General features: G+C 49.5%; 2 protein-coding genes across 2 annotated transcripts in view; one reads left to right on the forward strand and one right to left on the reverse strand.

The window, feature by feature from the left end:
• Positions 1-6,715, forward strand: part of GABBR1 (gamma-aminobutyric acid (GABA) B receptor, 1) — a 133,352-nt gene extending 126,637 nt beyond the window's left edge. The window contains exons 22-25 of the mRNA XM_015413888.1: positions 863-990; positions 2,978-3,106; positions 4,476-4,619; positions 6,470-6,715. Coding sequence (XP_015269374.1) covers positions 863-990; positions 2,978-3,106; positions 4,476-4,619; positions 6,470-6,715 — 647 coding nt within the window. The remainder of the gene's footprint in view (positions 1-862; positions 991-2,977; positions 3,107-4,475; positions 4,620-6,469) is intronic.
• A 6,667-nt stretch (positions 6,716-13,382) lies between these two features.
• RNF225 (ring finger protein 225) lies at positions 13,383-15,679 on the reverse strand. The gene is made up of 2 exons (XM_015415799.1): positions 15,588-15,679; positions 13,383-14,682 (listed from the first exon to the last, which is right to left on the reverse strand). Exon 2 carries the CDS (start codon positions 14,553-14,555, stop codon positions 13,866-13,868), a length of 690 nt encoding a protein of 229 aa, XP_015271285.1. The 5' UTR covers positions 14,556-14,682; positions 15,588-15,679; the 3' UTR covers positions 13,383-13,865.
• Positions 15,680-18,187: the final 2,508 nt, after the last annotated feature.

Below are 18,187 nucleotides of genomic sequence, written 5' to 3' on the forward strand. Positions count from 1 at the left end.
ATTTAAAGCCCCCACCCCAACCTTTCCCGTTCCCCAGCAACCCTGTTCTTTCCCCATTCCAGGGCCATCAGGGCTGTGGAAAGGAAGACAGGGGTTGTTCGTTACTACTGGCTGCAAACTGGGATCTCTGATTGAAGGGAATGTGAATACTCTGCATTAAAATGAATCAAAACAGAAAGCGCCAGGCTGTCCCACACCAGGAAAAACTGAATCCTGCAGTCTGTCCAAATGAAACAAATTTGCATGTATTTGTTTGACTGACACAATTTTTGTGTGTGTGTGTGTGTGTGTGTGTGCTGGTTGTGGGAAGGGGCAAGGAATGACAGGGCACCTGAAGTCCAACCCACTGATGATACAAATTGTTCTCAGCTGCTCCTCTGGCTTCTGCATTTCCCATGCACTTCGCAGCCGTAAGTGCTGGAAACTTGCTTTCTTTCCTTTTCTTTGAGTTAACATCCTGTTCTATGCCCTGCCCTTTCATGGCATTGCACAATGCACACAGCCCAGGTGATGGAGACACTTGTGTATAATCTGCGCTAAAAACACTCTAAAGTAATCCAGATTTTTGCATTAACAATCTAAATTATCGGTGAATTGAGGCCCATGTTGAACTGTGGTCTCATCAATGGTGGAGGCCCGTTGCTGCATTAGGGTTGCTGAGTTATGGGTATTGGTGTATTCAGCTGTTCCCTTCTGCATATTGACCCCAAACAGCTAAATGGACTTGCCTGCCTTGCTAAAGCTGCATCTTTTCTCCAGCCAAATATCCTGCCCACTCCCATCACCTCCACCCAGTGTCCTACGCTGCCATTCCTCCTTCCCGGTCTTGGCCACTGACACCCACCTGTCTCCTTTCCCACAGGTATCTTCTACGGCTTCAAGGGGCTGCTGCTGCTCCTGGGCATCTTCCTTGCCTATGAGACAAAGGGCGTCTCTACGGAGAAGATCAACGACCACCGCGCTGTGGGCATGGCAATCTACAACGTGGCTGTGAGTGGCTTGATGACATTTGGAGCAAGCGGTCGTCCAAAGAGCCTCACGCTCTTCTGACAGAACTCGCTGGATTAGCAACCAGGGAGGGATTTTAACCTAAGCCGTGGGTAGAGTTGCCAGCCTCCAGGTGGGGCCAGGAGATCTCCCGGAATTAGAGCCAATTAGCAGATGACAGAGATCAGTTTCCCTGGAGGAAATGGCTGCTTTGGAGGGTGGACTCTCTATGGCATGATAACCTCTCCCGAGGTCCCTCCCCAAACCATGCCCTCCCCAGGCTCCACCATGAAGTCTTCAGGAATCTAACTTCAACTTTGAGAGGACATAATGAAGAAGATTTTGAGGACACGTGGCCAAGACTTTATAAATGGATAGAAGAGTATACCATACAAAACTCCTAGACCTATAATTGAAATATAAAGAATAAGAAACAAGAACGATATATTTAACTGTGGACAAAAGGTATATGTCAAAATTATAAGGTGGAAAAAAGAAATGGATTCTTTGGTAATAGTATGAGGTCAATGGCTATGTTTAAAAATGACATCGTGAATCTTCCCCTAATATGTGTGTGTGTGTTTGTTATTGTCTGTCTTGTATATTTGAAATAAAAATTTCTTTATAGAAAGGAATTTCCCAACTGGGAGTTGGCAGCCCTAGCCACTGGACTGAAAATGCCAAATTCTGACCCCAAGACCTCCACGGAGGAAGTGCACAGTTGTGTCCAGCTGTCTTGTGGAAGGATATGAGAACTGCCCTGATCTTTAGTTCTCCGGGCTTGATAGGTGGGCTAAGAGATCTGTGCTGGGGGCACCTGGATGGTTCCACCTCCATGAACAGAGTCTTTAGCAAAACCCCACTGAGGATATTGGCCTGTGTCTCTCCCATATAATCCTTTCTGCACGCTTACTCATCCTTGAGTTTTGGAAGTGCATGTTGTGTTTCTGGATACTGAGCTTACAGGAATAAGGCCCGTTTTGCTCGGACCCACTGCCCTTTCTTAATCTTGGGCACTTGATAGACCCATAGGAGCATGCTTCTGGGTTTATGGGCCATCTTGGTGTGCTTAACTCTGTAAAACTGTAGAACCAGAGAACATTTTTATTAATTGTTGTGTGCTACCCTGAGCCCTGTGTGCAGGGAAGGGCAGGGTTATGGCCCCTTCCCAGTGCTCTGCTGTTTTACATAATATTGTTGGACACTGGAGTTTTTTGAGGTACCTATATTAGCCTGATACGAGGCATGGGTTTTTGTTGTTATCGTTCAGCATGCCATCTACTCTTTCATTGGTTTTATTGTTTTATGGACTTTATGTTTTATGGATTTTATTGCTTTTATTGTTTTATGGGCTCGGGCGGGGTATAAATTAAATTAATAATAAATAAATATATCGTTCAGGTTGAGGAAAGGCTGCAGACATGGCATGGAGCTCCAAAGGGATCTCTCCAAGCTCCGTACCTCCTACCTTGGTTTGTGGGCTTCCTGTGGTATCTGGCTGGCCAGTGTGGAAAATAAGATGCTGGACCAGATGGACGTTTCCGATTTGATCCAGCAGGCCTGTTGCTAGGCAGCTGCGACTCCAGGACTGCCTGTGCAAGTCAACCCCCTCTCTCTTTGCCTCGGTTCTTAGCAGTGCAGTGATTCAAGTTGCTTTCATGGGCTTTTGGCTTCAGTAGGTACCAGAGGAATGCTGTTATCTCTCTTGAGCCGCAGGGACATGGTGAAATCAGTTAAAACCATTCATTTGCAACACATGTCCATCTCTCTGCTCCCCGCCCTTCTTCCTCATGGTTCAGTAGGTACCAGAGGAATGCTGTTATTTCTCTTGAGCTGCAGGGACATGGTGAAATCAATTAAAACCATTAATTTGCAACACATGTCCACCTCTCTGCTCCCCGCCCTTCTTCCTGATGGTTGTTAGGGTAATACAGTTTCCAGGCTGTTGCAGGCAGCTCTTCCAACCTCGCCGGTTCTCTTCCTATCCCAGGTGCTGTGTCTCATCACGGCCCCCGTTACCATGATCCTCAACAGTCAACAGGATGCAGCCTTTGCTTTTGCCTCGCTGGCCATCGTCTTCTCCTCCTACATCACCCTGGTCGTGCTATTTGTGCCCAAGGTAACCATCACGGCTGTGATCAGGCTGCGGACCCAGTCACGTAGCCAGGAGCGTTTAACCACACCGTAGGGTAACTGGCTGTCACAATGTCCTCTCACTGGGGTTAACAGCCAACCCTTTATCGCTTGTTTATCCACAGGCAGGTATACCCAAGCCCTGACCTGGATGGCCCAGGCTAGCTCGATCTTGTGTCAGATCTCAGAAGCTAAGCAGGGTTGGCCCTGGTTAGTACCTGGATGGGAGACCACCAAGGAAGCCCAGACAAAGGCAATGGCAAACCACCCTGAAACGTCTTTTGCCTTGAAAATCAAATGAGGGGCCTCCATAAGTTGGCTGCAACTTGGGGGAACTTTCCACCATCCCCTGAAGCAGGGCTCTTTTTGTAGAAAAAGTCCAGCAGGAACTCATTAGCATAATAGACCACACCCAACAGCAGAAACTCATAAGTATATTAGGCCACACCCCTGACAGCACAGCTCATTAGCACATTAGGCCACACCCCCATGTTACCAGAAGTGCGGTTATCTAGCCACACCCACCTTTTGCTTTTTATTCTGTTTACCCTGTTGTCAAAACCCAGGGCTTTTCTTGTAGCAGGAACTCCTTTGCATGTTAGGCCACACACCCCTAACGTAGCCAACCCTAGTGAGTTTCTGTTGTTGGGTGTGGCCTATTATGCTAATGAATTTCTGCTGGGCGTGGCCAACTCGGAAGCCAGCCGGAACTCCGTTCCTGTGCGTTCCTGCCCAAAAATAGCCCTGCCCTGAAGGACACACACAGTCACAGGGATGCCTGCTCTGCGTTCCTTTCTTATTTAACGCGGGATCCTCTCCCAGTTTCTCAACCACTGTTATTTAAGCAGTATAGAAAGCAAAGCGATTTGAAACTTGTGAGGGTCTTTGCCAGAGCTTCAGAACAACCCTGGGCAAATCTCACAGCCAGTGGGGGAAAAAGCTCCGTCAGCAGCTCTGCCAGGGTCCGTCAGCAGCTCTGCAGCATTACCAGCCTGGCTGGAAGTAAAACATGGCCGGGCTGGAAATAATGAGGACTGCGTTATTATGGTGGGATGGAAGGGGAAGGAGGAGCGAAGAAAGGTGTGTGTGTGTGTCGCTGAGCAACAAGGAGAACTCCTGGCTAGTTTAATGGGACCTTTCGTCTTGGCCTCTGCTTCCCCTTCCTTCCCACGGTGGCAGGTTGTTTGGTCTCTCCGTGCCCCCAGTGGAGTCAGGATGGGAAAAGGCAGCTGCTCTGTCACTAGTGGCCAGGTGTCTCTTCCTGCCCAGCTTTTCTGTGGCTGTTGGGGCCAGAATCTTGCCCTCCCAAACAAGCAGCGGACGTATCGCTAAGCCTGCGTTGGGTGTCATTGCAGATGCGTCGCCTCATCACCCGGGGCGAGTGGCAGTCGGAGCAGCAGGACACGATGAAGACAGGCTCCTCCACCAACAACAACGAGGAAGAGAAATCACGGATACTGGAGAAGGAGAACCGCGAACTGGAGAAGATAATCTCTGAGGTGAGAGTGGGAGGAGGGAAGTCAGGGGCATGTCTTGTTCTATCACGTTTTTATCGCGGACTTCTTTCATGGAGCTCAGGTCAGCACACCTACTCCTTTCCCTCCTCCGTTCGTCTTTCACAACAACCCCGTGAGGTAAGACAGAACGACTGGCCCAGGCTCACCCAATAAGCTTCGTGGCAGGGTAGGAATTTGAACCTGGCTCTCCCGGATCCATGACTATCTCTTTAACGATGGCTGCTGGTTACCTTTCCCATGAACTGCTTTTATCTCTTTTTCTTCCAGGCCAAAAAGTTGTGCTTTTCCTGTAAGTCCACATAAAAGGCCAGGATTGTGAGGGCGGTTTTGTTGATTTTAAAAAAAAAGAACAGTACTTGACTGTGTGCACAGTGTGGCTTTGTACTGTATAACGCTTTTCCTGAGTGTGCAGTGCTCTTTGTATATATTATCTCGATAATCTTTATAACAGTCCTACAGGGTGGGGCCAGCATTCCCACATCACGAATGAAGGGCTATGGCTGGGAGAATGGGGGCTTGCCTAGAACCACCTGTGCCAAAACTACCAATAAAGGGGGCACCTAAGCTTTGCCGACCCCGGCCCCCCGTATACAGACATGCACACACATCTCCCTGGAAACATTCCCCACCCCCTGCAAACTGAAGCCAATGAACTGGGCAGAAAAATGGTGATCATGGTGACATCACACCATGTATTTCTTTGGCCAAATCATGTTACTGGAGAGACATTGGGGGGGGAGAGGAGGAACTTGGATGGCAGTAGCCAGATAACATGTAGTAAGGCCTATAGTGAGTTCACAAGCTAGATGACTGCAGAGATGTTACTCTGCCCTTGCGAAATTTACAAATCCAGTGGCACTTAAAGGCTGTGGTCACACACACTAAGTAATCCACTTCCAATCCACTTTCAGTGCTCTTTCCAACTGGATTTCACCGTGTCAACTGGCAAAATCCAGTTGGAAAGTGGATTATTTAGTGTGTATGATGACCGCAGCTAAAGGCTAACAACATTTATGGCTCATGAAAGCTCCTCTTGAAATAAATGTTGTTAACCCTTAAGGTGCCATGGGATTTTTCTTCTCTTTTGAACCACAGGACTGGGCACAGCATAGAGTTCAGCCCTCTGCTCAATGTAGGAAACCCGGAGTCAGAACACTGGTGACAGATAACTGTCCAGACTCCGTTTGAAGACCTCTTATGTGAGGGAGAGCTCATCATGCGCTGACCTTTTTGCTGTCATTGTCAAACCCCTCTTGCCATTAAGCAGTTTCTGCTAATGTTCAATTGAAATCTACCTTTCTGGCACTTCGTCGCATTAGATCTAGTCTTGTCCGCTGGAGCGGCAAGAGAAGGGAGTCGTCTCTCTCTTCCCTGTCAACAGCCTTTCAGGCGTCTGGAAAGCACGACCACATCTCCCCTCAGAGGTCTCTTCCCCAGGCTAAACAGACCCACTTTCTTCAGTCAGCTTCCCAGCTTATCCCCTGAAAACAACTCTTCAGTCAGCTTCCCAGCTTATCCCCTAGTGAAAACAGCAGCGCTCTGCCAGCCCTTTGACTTCTTGGGCCGCCATTTCCCATCATCAGCTTCATCTTTGGCTCTCTACTGCCAGTCTGTCGTTCCTTGAGGGAAGAGAATGTCCCTGATTCACACTTAGCCGGCCAAGGGAATGACTCCTGCTTTGCTTGCCAGGCAACAGCTACCCCTGTGCTTGCCGAGGGAACAGGGGCCCAGCGGCAACTCTCCCCACCCCAGTTTTGGTCCGTGTGACCTGCATTGGGACGCTGCAGGGATTTGTCAACCCGCTTCACTCCTCCTGCCTTTGTCCCTGACAGAAGGAAGAGCGCGTCTCCGAGCTCCAGCAACAGCTCAAAGAGCGGCAGCAGCTGCGGTCCCGCCGGCGCTCCTCCAACTGCGCGGCCGACAACCACTTCAACAGCACGGCCTCGGCCTCGGCAGCCACGGGCCCCAACCTCTACCAGCCCAGCCTGCCTCTCGTCCGCTGCCTTGTGGCCGAACAAGCCGACAAGCTGGGGCGCAACAACTGCGACGGCAGCCGTGTCCACCTGCTCTACAAGTGACGGACCTCAAGCACGCCGCCAAAGGGAAGGTGGCCGGTGCCCATGCAACTGGGGCGGGGCGGGAGAGGGGGCCAGAGGGTTATGACACTGGCGGGTCAGGACTGGGGAGATTTTTTTAGAAAAAACAAAACATCCAATAGTCTTTGTAAAATACCTTTGTGACCATCCACCTGCCTGCACCCCCCCCCCCGGAACCTGGAATCCAGGTGCCAACTCTATGGGGGACTTGATTTTAGAAGTAGTGGATCGCAGGGTCACCCCCCTACCCGACGCACGCACGCCGGACTACTTTCAAGTGTTCCTGTCTGGGAAGGGGTAGCAGTTGGAAATGCGGTTCATCAGGCGGAAGGGCTCTACGGCTCTTCATGTATGTGTGTGTGTGTGTGTGAGAGAGAGAGAGAGAGAGAGAGAGAGAGAGAGAGATTGAGATGTGGCCTCCTACGGTTTCTCCTCCTGTGCACTTATCTAGATGGCTACTGGTAGCTGCAACCAGGCTGCATACAGACATACATACGAACAGAAGCTGTGGGGGTGTGTGCAGGTGTGGATGGGGCCGCTGCAAGGGTCACTCTGCTTTCACCACCTTCTGTGCTGACGTACGCGGCCAGCTGTGGGGTGAAAGCAGATGTTCTCCCCAAATCTGCTCTGTCACATGTTATTTCAATTTTAAAAGTGCCTGTGTGGTTATTCAATTGAAAGGTTGTTTGGAGGTGTTATTTTTTTTTTAATGGTATTTTTCTTCTTTGGAGTCCAGGAGCACCTTAGAGGCCAATACGATTTGGGGGGGTGGGTTCCAAGATCAAATTCCCTTCATCCAGGGCTATTTTTGGGCAGGAACGCACAGGAACGCACAGGAACGGAGTTCCGGCTGGCTCCCAAGTTGGCCACGCCCAGTGGAAACTCATTAGCATAATAGGCCACACCCAACAGCAGAAACTCATTAGGATTGGCTACATTAGGGGTGTGTGGCCTAACATGCAAAGGAGTTCCTGCAACAAAAAAAGGCCCTGGGTTTTGACAACAAGCAAGGTAAACAGAATAACAAGCAAAAGGTGGGTGTGGCTGGATAACCGCACTTCTGGTAACATGGGGGTGTGGCCTAATGTGCTAATGAGTTTTTGGTGTTGGGTGTGACCTATTATGCTAATGAGTTCCTGCTGGGCTTTTTCTACAAAAAGAGCCCTGCCTTCATCAGATATGAAAGGGAGCTTTGACTCTTGGAAACTTGTACCCCGGGGATCTTGTTGGTTTCTCAGATGCTGCTGAACTCCAGTCTAGCTCTGCTCCTGCAGACCAGCATGGCCACCCTCTGAAACTGTTTTTCCTTCTTGTGTTTGAAATCCACTTCGACATGAGGGGCTTTGTGGCAGACACCAAAAAAATATGCCAGTCAGAGCAGCTTTGAGAAAGAGGGAGATCATTCAGTGATGGATGCACAGCCTGGCCAATCACCACTGTGCCAAGCTGGCTTCTTCTCAAAATACCACCCCCAGGTTTCCCCTTGCCACCAAACGTGCTCCTGCAAAGCAGAGTGTATGTGTCCCAGAAGGGCAGCGAGGTCGCTGATGAAGATATGTACGCCTGCATGCGGCCTTAGAATGGAGTGCGCGACCCCGCCAATTATGTGTACAGTCGGGTTGTGGCATAAGGGTAGCACTGAGGTACCCAGCAGTCCCACTGTAATTCACAAGTGGATCATTTCTTGTATTTTCAAGCAGGCAGTTGCTCCCAGCTGCTGCCTGTTGCCAGGAACGGACGGGCACGGTAGCTCAGAGGTACAGCCTTGTCTGCATGAATAGTGTTAAAGTGGTTTCCTGCGGTCACGGACCAAGCCAGCCTGTAGCACAGTCACATTGTAGTGCACAACGGGAACCAAACACTTTGGAACAGCAGAACTAGACTGGAACACATGTAACTCTCTCCCCAGTAGTTACAGTCACATGCCGCTAGACCACGTGTCCCCAACCTTTTTAATCCTGTGGGCCACTTTGGAATTCTGACATAGTCTGGTGGGCACAGCAACAAAATGGCTACCAGAGGAGGCGGAGCCAGTCACACAATGGTGGCTGCAGCTTATATTCGGTCACACAGTGAAGATCCCCGTGCTATGGTGGCAGCTGCCGCCAAGGCAATGTTATTAAAAATATGCAGTCAATCAAATCTCCCATGGCCAATCAAAAGCCTTCTGAGGCAAAAGCCCCACCTGACCCCACCCACTTTCTAAAAACACTTGATGGGTGCCAGGAGAACTGCTGACAGGCACCATGGGACCCCATTGGGCACCCCTGAACGAGACTGCAGTGGATTGTATCACATGGGTATAACTGAATACGGCCAAACTAGTGCCCAGTCTGATTAGGGTGACTTAACACCTGCCACTAGAAACAGACACACACTGCACGCTTCCCAGACCTCATGTTGACACCCTTGATACTCCTGTGCAATTGTAAACTCATGTTTGACTGCGTGACTGAGACAAATTAATCTGCACGTTAACTTGAACCTTGGTGCAAGGAATGATTGGGGGGGGGGTGAGGCTTGAGGGTCATTTTTGTGAGACTTCCTGTACGTTCCCAGCTGTAGAATACAATAAGGAAACGGTGGACCTCTTACGCTGAGATTCGGGGGTGCTTCCACAGTAACAAGGGGAAACTGGGCTTGGCTTGCAATTAGAGATGGTGATCAGCCAAAGATCACAGCATCAGCTCCCTTGTAACAAAGGAATACATCATTCCTAAGAGCACGGGATGGGCAGAGAGACACTTCCAATGGGATCATTGCACTGCTCCTACAGTATTGCTTCCTCTTTCCCAGAAGCCTGACCCTCCTGTGTTGGACCACAGGGCAGGGCCATACTCACCACGAATGCCTTCACCGCTTCCCCCATAGAAGGAATGCAGGGAGCTGGAGTCATAGTGTGAGCAAGGGACAGGCCGGATCGCTGATGAACGTTAGGCAAAAAGACCAGCAGCTACCTTCCACCAAGCTCCGGGGGTTGCCTCAGCTGTGCGTGTGTTTGTGTGCGTGCGTGCACCTTGTGCATGCACATATTGGTGCCAGTTCCTCCCCCCACAGTTTTCCCTTTTGAGCACTTTATCGTCCCAGTAAATGTGGGAGGAGTGATGGGTGCTGCCCTGGTTGGGGGTGGGGGAGCCCCAACTCCTGGCAGACTTCTCCGCCCAGCATACATTCTCCAGTAAAATAATACAATCTGAAACCTGGACTCCTGTTGTCTGTGGACTGTGTTCTTGCTTTACGCTATGTTCCAGCCCTTCTCCCCTCTGTATAGCCAGGGTAGCTAACGTGTGACATCAAAGTAACCAGGAACATAGGAAGAAATGTCCTAAGATTAGATTCAGCTTACTTTCTTCTCCCTGCTCAGCAGTGATGCTCTATATTCTCGGTGCTCGGGGGGGGGGGTTAACAGTGGGAGGGCTTCTGGAGTTCTGGCCCCACTGGTGGACCTCCTGATGGCACCTGGGTTTTGGCCACTGTGTGACACAGAGTGTTGGACTGGCTGGGCCATTGGCCCGATCCAACATGGCTTCTCTTATGTTCTCCTAGCTATAAGCTGGAGAGGGCCGGAATGACAAACAAGACGCAGCTCTACCATTCAGGCAAAGGGGTAGCAGATTATGGGGCATCATTGGGCGTAGCAAGCTGGAACACTCTAGGCCATTCATGGGGCACCATCCATCATGACAAGCTGGTTCTGCAAGAGGGCAGTTTCAAAGGAAATTCTCGGATGAAAGAACACACCAGTCTTGAGGCAGCACTTCTGACAGAACACTGTTATAGAAGGAACTGGTTCATGCCAAGTCTGATTAGGTGTCCATCTGAATGCTATTGCTACATCCGTGGCTGCCAGCAGCTCCTGGGCTTCCCAGTCCTCTTTCTAGAAATCCTTTAACCAGAATTTGAAGTTGGGACCTTGTGGCTTGGTTCAGACCTAATGCCAAGACATGGTTTGGTGCTACACGAATGAGTTCTTGTAACCCTGCAGGCTCTTTCTTGAGATCCCTCCATCCCTTTGTGCTCTACAAGCAGGTTAGTTACTTCCCCTTTCGTGGCAAATTGTGGCCTGCTGGTACATGGGAATCTGGGTGTGTCCCCTCCCATCTGCAATCCTGGTGCAAGCACAAATCCTAGGTTGCCCCTTTGGATGGAAAAGCAACTTGTGGTTGGCCACAACAGCAGAAGCAATTAATTCACTCATGGAGCACAAATGGAAGGCGATTCAGTGAGCTAATCAGAAGCTTCTTCAAGACTACGATTGGATGCCTGTGCTAAGTGAGTGCTGCACTACTCAACTTCGACCTTTTTTATTGATACTAGTAAAATACTGAGAGGCTACCCAAGAAGTCAACTCAAGCCTGCTTGCCCAGGTTTCCAATGAGAGAAGGCAGTTGTAATATAACCATAAAACTCACAGCAGGTTCTTCAGCTACCATGTGAGCCCAGATTTCTCTTGGCATCTGAATTTGACAAATGAACAGAGCAGCACATCGAAATGCCAATCCAGCCATCAGTTGGCTCCTGGCATATGCACATTTAATGATCAATGCCTTGCTTTATTTTATTTTTTTCCAAAGGAGCAGCCTATCAATGCTGTTCACATTTACTTTCAGCTGCAAAACCAGTTTCTTCAGAGCTCAGCCCGGGAGAGAAAAGCTGTACTTGGATTAAATATAGTGAGAAAGACTCTGGATACACCTCTCTCTCTCTCTTTTAAATTATTATTACCTTTGTCTACCACCTGTCCTGAGATGCTGGGCATGTGTGCAAGGCATGGGCTTTGCTGATCCCAGTACCGGTTACTAATACAGTCTCTATATCAACAGGATTGAGGGGTCATTTCGTAGAAAAAGAGAACATTGGGACCCAGGCAAACTGGAAGCCTCTGATTACTTTCCTTTATTTGGAGATTATGTGTTGCAAGGTAGGACAGTAAATACTAGCTTTCATTTCACAGCAGGCGTGTGGACTGAGCAGCTCCTGTGGGGAAAGGGAATCCTGGTATATGAGGAAATGCAGAATTAACTTCTGCACAGGGAAAGGGAACTTACGAATGAACCTTAAGGCGGACCTGAAGTTAAGAGAGTAATTGAAAGTGCCCAGAGCCTGCTGAGGACACAGCAGTGTGCCTTGCGGTGAAGTATGTGTTGCAAGGTAGGACAGTAAATACCAGCTTTCATTTCACAGCAAGCGTGTGGACTGAACAGCTCCTGTGGGGAGAGGGAATCCTGGTATACGAGGAATTGCAGAATTAACTTCTGCACAGGGAAAGGGAACTTACGAATGAACCTTAAGGCGGACCTGAAGTTAAGAGAGTAATTGAAAGTGCCCAGAGCCTGCTGAGGACACAGCAGTGTGCCTTGCGGTGAAGGAGGAGATGGTTAGAGCTCTTACCGTTCCTGTCAATGGACACATATGCTTCCATTGTCCACCCATTTTTCACAGCCACGGTGTTTTTTATCAGTCTTCCTTGTACACATGTACACAAATGTGCATGTACACTTTGTTCTAAGATTTCAGTAAGTTCGTTTCCAACCCAAACCTGATTTGGTGACAGACACAAAATCTTGCTTGCCACCTTTACTGAGTCAATACATCCCTGCCTATTTTATGGTATGTACAGTTTAATCCGCTTGGGGTGTTAAAAATTAAAAATGGGTACTTTCCTGGAAAAATACTTATTTGAGGGAAGGACAGGGGGGTAAAAGGAAGACAAAATAGAGCAGATTTGGGGGATCACCAGCAAAAAAAAAAAGAGCACCCCTCCAAAACACCAGATAAATCCCCTTTATTGGCAAGAGCACTGAGTCTCAAGTTTCAGTTTGTCCTGCCCATGGGCTTCCAGTCTGAAGAAAGGTTCCAGCAGTTTCTCAGGCCCACAGCAGGTCCTCGGCAGGGTCTCTTCATGGCCGGGCCTGTGTTAGATTTCCTTTATCTACGAGTACATGATTGCATGGGGGAAACTTAAAAATAATGTTTTGCAAGGCTCAGAAAGCAGATTTTTAAGAGGCAACAGGGTACCCCCTCCTGCAAAGTTCCCCACCTCTCTGTTCTTCCACATGTCCAAAGTTCTACGTGGCTGGATGTGATTTTTACATCCAGGTCTCCTGGATTCCATGCAGGGCAGTGGCAGGGGTAGCTTTAAGACAGAGGAATGGCTAGTAATTCGGGGCCAGCAGCATCACTAAACAATACTGCCACTTTGTCAAAGAGACAAGATTGGAATGGGTGTAGTACCATCCATCAGAATTGGGGGGGATTAAATTTGAGGGGTCTGTGCAAGATGCAAAGTACGATGGCCAGCCTTGTGGCTGCACCTTCAACACAAGTTCACAGATGATAATGATAGCTGCAGGCTGATTCTTTCTACGGATCAGGCTGCTGTTACTGGCACAAGAGCAGGCCAGGCCAGTTATTCTGGCCAGTCGCCAACGCTAAACAGTAGGAATGATTCTGTGTTTGAAATTCGGAAACCCAAGCCAGATTATCATTATCGATGCACCAGGCTGCCATCTTTCCCCTCCTGGCAGGGGGCCCAGGCTATTAACAGGCACAAGGCAGGTAGCCTAGCCGTTTCGGGAGATGAGCCCCCCCCCCCCCCCTTTTACTCCATCACCACACTAGATAGATCTCTAACTGTTTGAATTTTGGCCTGGCACACTGCTTTTGAACGCCAAGAGTGCCAATTAGTCTCATACTAATCTGGGAGTCAAAAGCATGCAATACGACTCCGCACCTGAATTCCCATCCTTGGTCATATTCATTACGCTCTAGGAACTCTTGCCCCTACACTCGCGAGTCGGTGGATTTAGAATCCCTCCCTCCCTCACATGTGAATCTGCACCAAGAAGCTGGGAAACGACTCTCACCTCACTGCTCTAGTTCAATCAGGTGATTAAGCTGGTGACTAATCCATATTACGTTATCCAGGCTACATGATCTCTCCCCACACCCCCACGTCTGTGATGAGACCTTCCTGTGGGAGTTCAAGCAGCACCTCCAAGTCGTCAGTTCAAGTGCCCTTCACAGCTATGGCTAATTCAGCCAGGCCCAGGTAGATTTGATTGCCCCCACCCTGTCCGTGCTCTACAAACAGGTACTGCAGTTAGTACAGTCATACTAAAGATGGCAGGTTTTAGACCGTTGGAGGGACGTTCACCCAGGAAAAGTTGTTTCCTCCAGAAGCCTGCCCTTGGCTGAGGTTTGCTTGTTGCGGCCCCATCAACGAAACAGTATACATGGACGGTAACAGAAAGATGTAGATGCCGCAGATAATTAAGCCAATGGTAACCAGCAGGGCAATTGCCAGGGCCACGTAGAAGGGCCAGCCAGAGAGTGTGAGCATCCGGCCTGCTCCTCGCGGGGCTGGCCTCCCGACATCGATGCTCAGGCTGACAGTGTTGAGGGAAGCCTCGGGCTTGGCCCTGACTTTAGCGGCACCCTTGCGGCCCCCCGGCAGGTACAGCAAGCCCCGCCGACGGTCAAAGCGCACTGAGCCAGGGGGGGCTGGCGTGGCTGAGAGCTGCTCCAGCAGGTCTCTGTGTGTGGGAAGGCCCGGCAGGCCCTTGCGGGAAGGCAGGGTGGTAGGAGCCCGGCAGACTGGGCAGGTGATGGCGTTCACATCCTCAGAGGAGACATTGATCCGTGCCAGGCACTCCAGGCAGAAGATGTGGCTGCAACTCAGCTTCTTGGGCACTTTGAAGATTCGGTCATAGCGGGTGAAGCAGATGACACAGTCTAGGGAACTGGCCTCAGAGTTTGCCCCTTCCTCCTTGTTATCCGGCTGTGACGGCTCGGCCTGGAAACGTGGGTTATCGTGGGCCATGGCTTCACTGACTGCCGTGCCAGGATCAACGGGGGGACCAAGAGCTGAGGACTTTGGGTTGTGTGTCAGCAGACTGCATCTCTGCTCAGCCACCCTGGAGAAACAGGTTGGGCCTATGTTGACATTTCTGGGGAGGAGACAGAGAAGGCAAATATTTACTTCAGGTGACAAGGGGCCAAACAGTGATACAGGGTGCTACCCTCCACAGGTGGATTACAAGGGAGGCGCGCCACTTAATCTGGAGATACCATGATAAGATAGCCAAGGAGGACAAGTGTCACCCGCATTGCTTTCCAGCCACTGTTAGTGGAAGATGCTCTCTCACACTTCATTAGCAAGCCTTCATGAGTAGGCCAAGGCCTGTCAATGGTTTGAAGTAAAATTCCCAAACTGTGCAGCCACTAAGAGCTGATGTTTCTTCTCAGTCCAATTCCACTGCCCCAACAGACAGCTGTGACTACGGTTCTGTCTACTCTGCTGTTCTAATCCTTGGACACTGTGCTACCGCAGGACATTGGGGTTGCCAGGGTCCCTCCCTTTTGCCGGCAGAGGGCTCCAGCCCACTCTCCTGGATGTCCTTGCATGACCCACAATGACATCACCCGGAAGTGACATCATTGTGCTAGGCACATCGTGGGGGGACGCACTAGCATTTGGCCAAAAACTCTATGGTCACCACAGAGTTTTTAGCCAAACGCTAGAGTGTCCCCCTGTGATGTACCTGGTGCAATGATGTCACCTCCAGGTGACATCATCACACTGGACACATCAGGCATAGTGGGGTTCTTTGGGGGCTCAAAATCAGGGGGAACCCTGCCCCCATCAGGGGGATGGCAACCCTACAGGGCATTCACTGACAGGGCCTCTCCTGCTCTCCGCCCACCCCCACCCCCCGAAGCCTATATCAGACCTCTCCTAACATTAAGTCAGTATTTCTGTGCTTCCCAGCCTATAACCAGTTTAGCTATCCTGATAGCAAATCTTGCTCTGCTACTGCAGATCAACATGGCTACCGACCCGAAAATGTCTTACCTTTGCTACATGAAGAACCCTTGACAGAGCTGCTAACTTCCAGGTGGGACCTGGTGTTTTCCTGGAATTACAATCATTCTCCACACTGCAGAGGTCAGTTTCCCTGGAGAAAACAGCAACTTCAGAAGGCAAACTCTATGGGCAGAGGTGTCGAACTCATTTGTTACAAGGGCTGGATCGGACATAAAGGTTACTTTGCCGGGCTGGGCCATGGGTGCCATTAAATGCAGATATAATAAAGTGGAGATATATAAACTTTATAAAGGACACCGGCAAACCCAAGCAACGATATTATTTCTACTCGAAATACAAACAAAAGCAATTGATTCCTAGCAGTGAAAGCAGTTGATTTACTGGGGAACCCAGACAAGGCCCAATAAATGTATTTAATCATATGCAAGTTTGAAAGCAAGAAATTGCAAGTAGATAAATAGGTACCACTTTGGTGGGAAGGTAACAGCGTTCCGTGCGCCTTGGTGTTTAGTCATGCCAGCCACATGACCACGGAAACTTCTTCGGACAGCGCTGGCTCTTCGGTTTTGAAACGGAGATGAGCACCGCAACCCTAGAGTCGGATTCGACTGGCTTTCGAGCAAGGGAACCTTTACCTTTACCTAAGGTTAGTTTTTTTCCAGTGGAGACCATAAAAGGGGCAGTACCTTACATTCCATACATACCAGTTGCTTGTGGGCCAAGGAAGAGCCCTGGACAGGCCAGTTCCGGTCAGGCCTTATGTTTGACACCCCTGATCTAATGGCATCATCCCCACTGAGTTCCTTCCCCAAATTCTGGTCTCTCAAAGCACTGCCCCCAATCTTCAGGAATTTCCCAACCCTAACACTAGGCCTGGGCTTCACAGATTTATAACTTTGTAAGTAGCCTTGGGGATACTATGTGCCAAGAGTTAGGACAGATAAGTTTTTTAAAAAACACAGCATGTCCCATAGGGTTAATGTATTTATTTAGCACATTTAAACACCACCATTCTCCAAGAACACAGGACTCAAAAGGTTGGAGTCACAACTGGTAAGGCCCTGCTCTGTCTTGCAAAAAAATTTAAACTCTCTTGTAAAGAGATTTTCTGCACTGACCACCTAGTCATAGCGGGTGTGAGGGCCCTCAGTTGTTCCCTAAAATATGCCAAAGGCAAGTATGTGAAGATCCAGAAATGAAAAATCTTTGTTTCCTAGTCCATCCCCACCCTCCAAAAAATTAATCTGGTAAGGAAAATGAACATTTGGAAGGGAAGCTTAAGAAGAACAGTTCATTATACAACAGTTTCTCTCTCACATATGTGATCAGAATAAGATAAAATGAATTGGATACCTCAGGTCATAGCCAAAAGGCCCAGGAATCTTTCATACCTTCTCCTCCCCACAGAGTTCATTCCTGGGGTCTCTGGACCCATGGGGCTAAATGTGGAGGGGCAAAGTGACAGAACTGCCTCGCTGACCAGAGGGGGGGGAGGGTGACTCCATTCACTTGCCCCTCATTGCCCCCCCCCCCACATCCCTCATGAAATTTACATGGATTATGCAGCCCCAGGAATCAGTCTGCCTGGGAGTGAAACTAGGGTACAGCTGCGTATGGATCACAGGATCCAACCCAATAAATAACAGCATCATACAGCACTTCCAGCATTCAAAGCATGTTCACATCCTTGTAAGAACCCTGCAAAGTAGGCCAGCATTATTCCCATTTTACAGATGGTGGGCTGCAGGGGTCATTTCCTGCAGGAGCGCACAGGAGTGGACACCCCAGGGGGCGGGCACAAGCAACAACCCCCACCCCCTGCTCCCAGCAGCCCCTCCCCCTGCTCCCAGAGCAAGCAGCCAGGTAAGCTGTAGAGCCCACCCCCCAGCCCAAAACAGTCCAGTGGCACCTTTAAGACCAGGTTTTATTCAGGCACAAGCTCTCCCTCCTCTGCAAGGACAGATCTGCACGTCCCTGTCCCCCCCCCCCAATAGCTAGCAATCCAAAACAGTCCAGTGGAGCCTGAGCGGTGGGCATTGCCTTCTGACACACTTCCGGTGATGTCAGGGGGTGTGGCATATGCAAATAAGTTATGCTAATGAGTTATGCTAATGAGCTCCTGCACCTCTTTTTCTAAGAAATTACCCCTGGTGGGCTGAGAAACAGTGGATCTGGCCTAAAGCTACCTTGTAAATTTCTGACAGATCTGAGATTTGAACTGGGGGCTTATCTTTGCTATTAAATGACATCGGGGGGGGGGGGGGGAGAGGAAGATGATATTTTCTGGACTATTTTGCCTTGAGAAACAATTAGCAGCAAGTTTTACGAATGTGCACATATTTCCGGCAAGCTGAAGAGCTCAGAATAGAATTCATATCCAGATGTTGTAGAACTCCTAGCTTTACAGCAGTTGTGCAACATCCAGATTTGCAACTCCAAAGAGGAATTTGCACCAGAAAGATCTGCTAGTTTTGGATGCACATCCAGCTTGCAGACTTTCCCCACGCAACTTTTACTTCAGAGCTTACAACAGCAGCAGGAGATCTGCGTGAGACATTCACATGCTTAGATAGCTGCCGTTGAAGTTAAAGCAAAGTCTACTGCCCTGTAGAACAAAGGAGCAAACA

This window comes from Gekko japonicus, unplaced genomic scaffold (genome assembly GCF_001447785.1).
Source record: "Gekko japonicus isolate JY-2015 unplaced genomic scaffold, Gekko_japonicus_V1.1 scaffold204, whole genome shotgun sequence".
NCBI classification, from domain to species: Eukaryota; Metazoa; Chordata; class Lepidosauria; order Squamata; family Gekkonidae; genus Gekko; species Gekko japonicus.

Excerpts from the sequence above, each read along its gene's own strand:
- RNF225 (XM_015415799.1), bottom strand. The coding sequence starts at position 14,555 with ATGGCCCACGATAACCCACGTTTCCAGGCCGAGCCGTCACAGCCGGAT.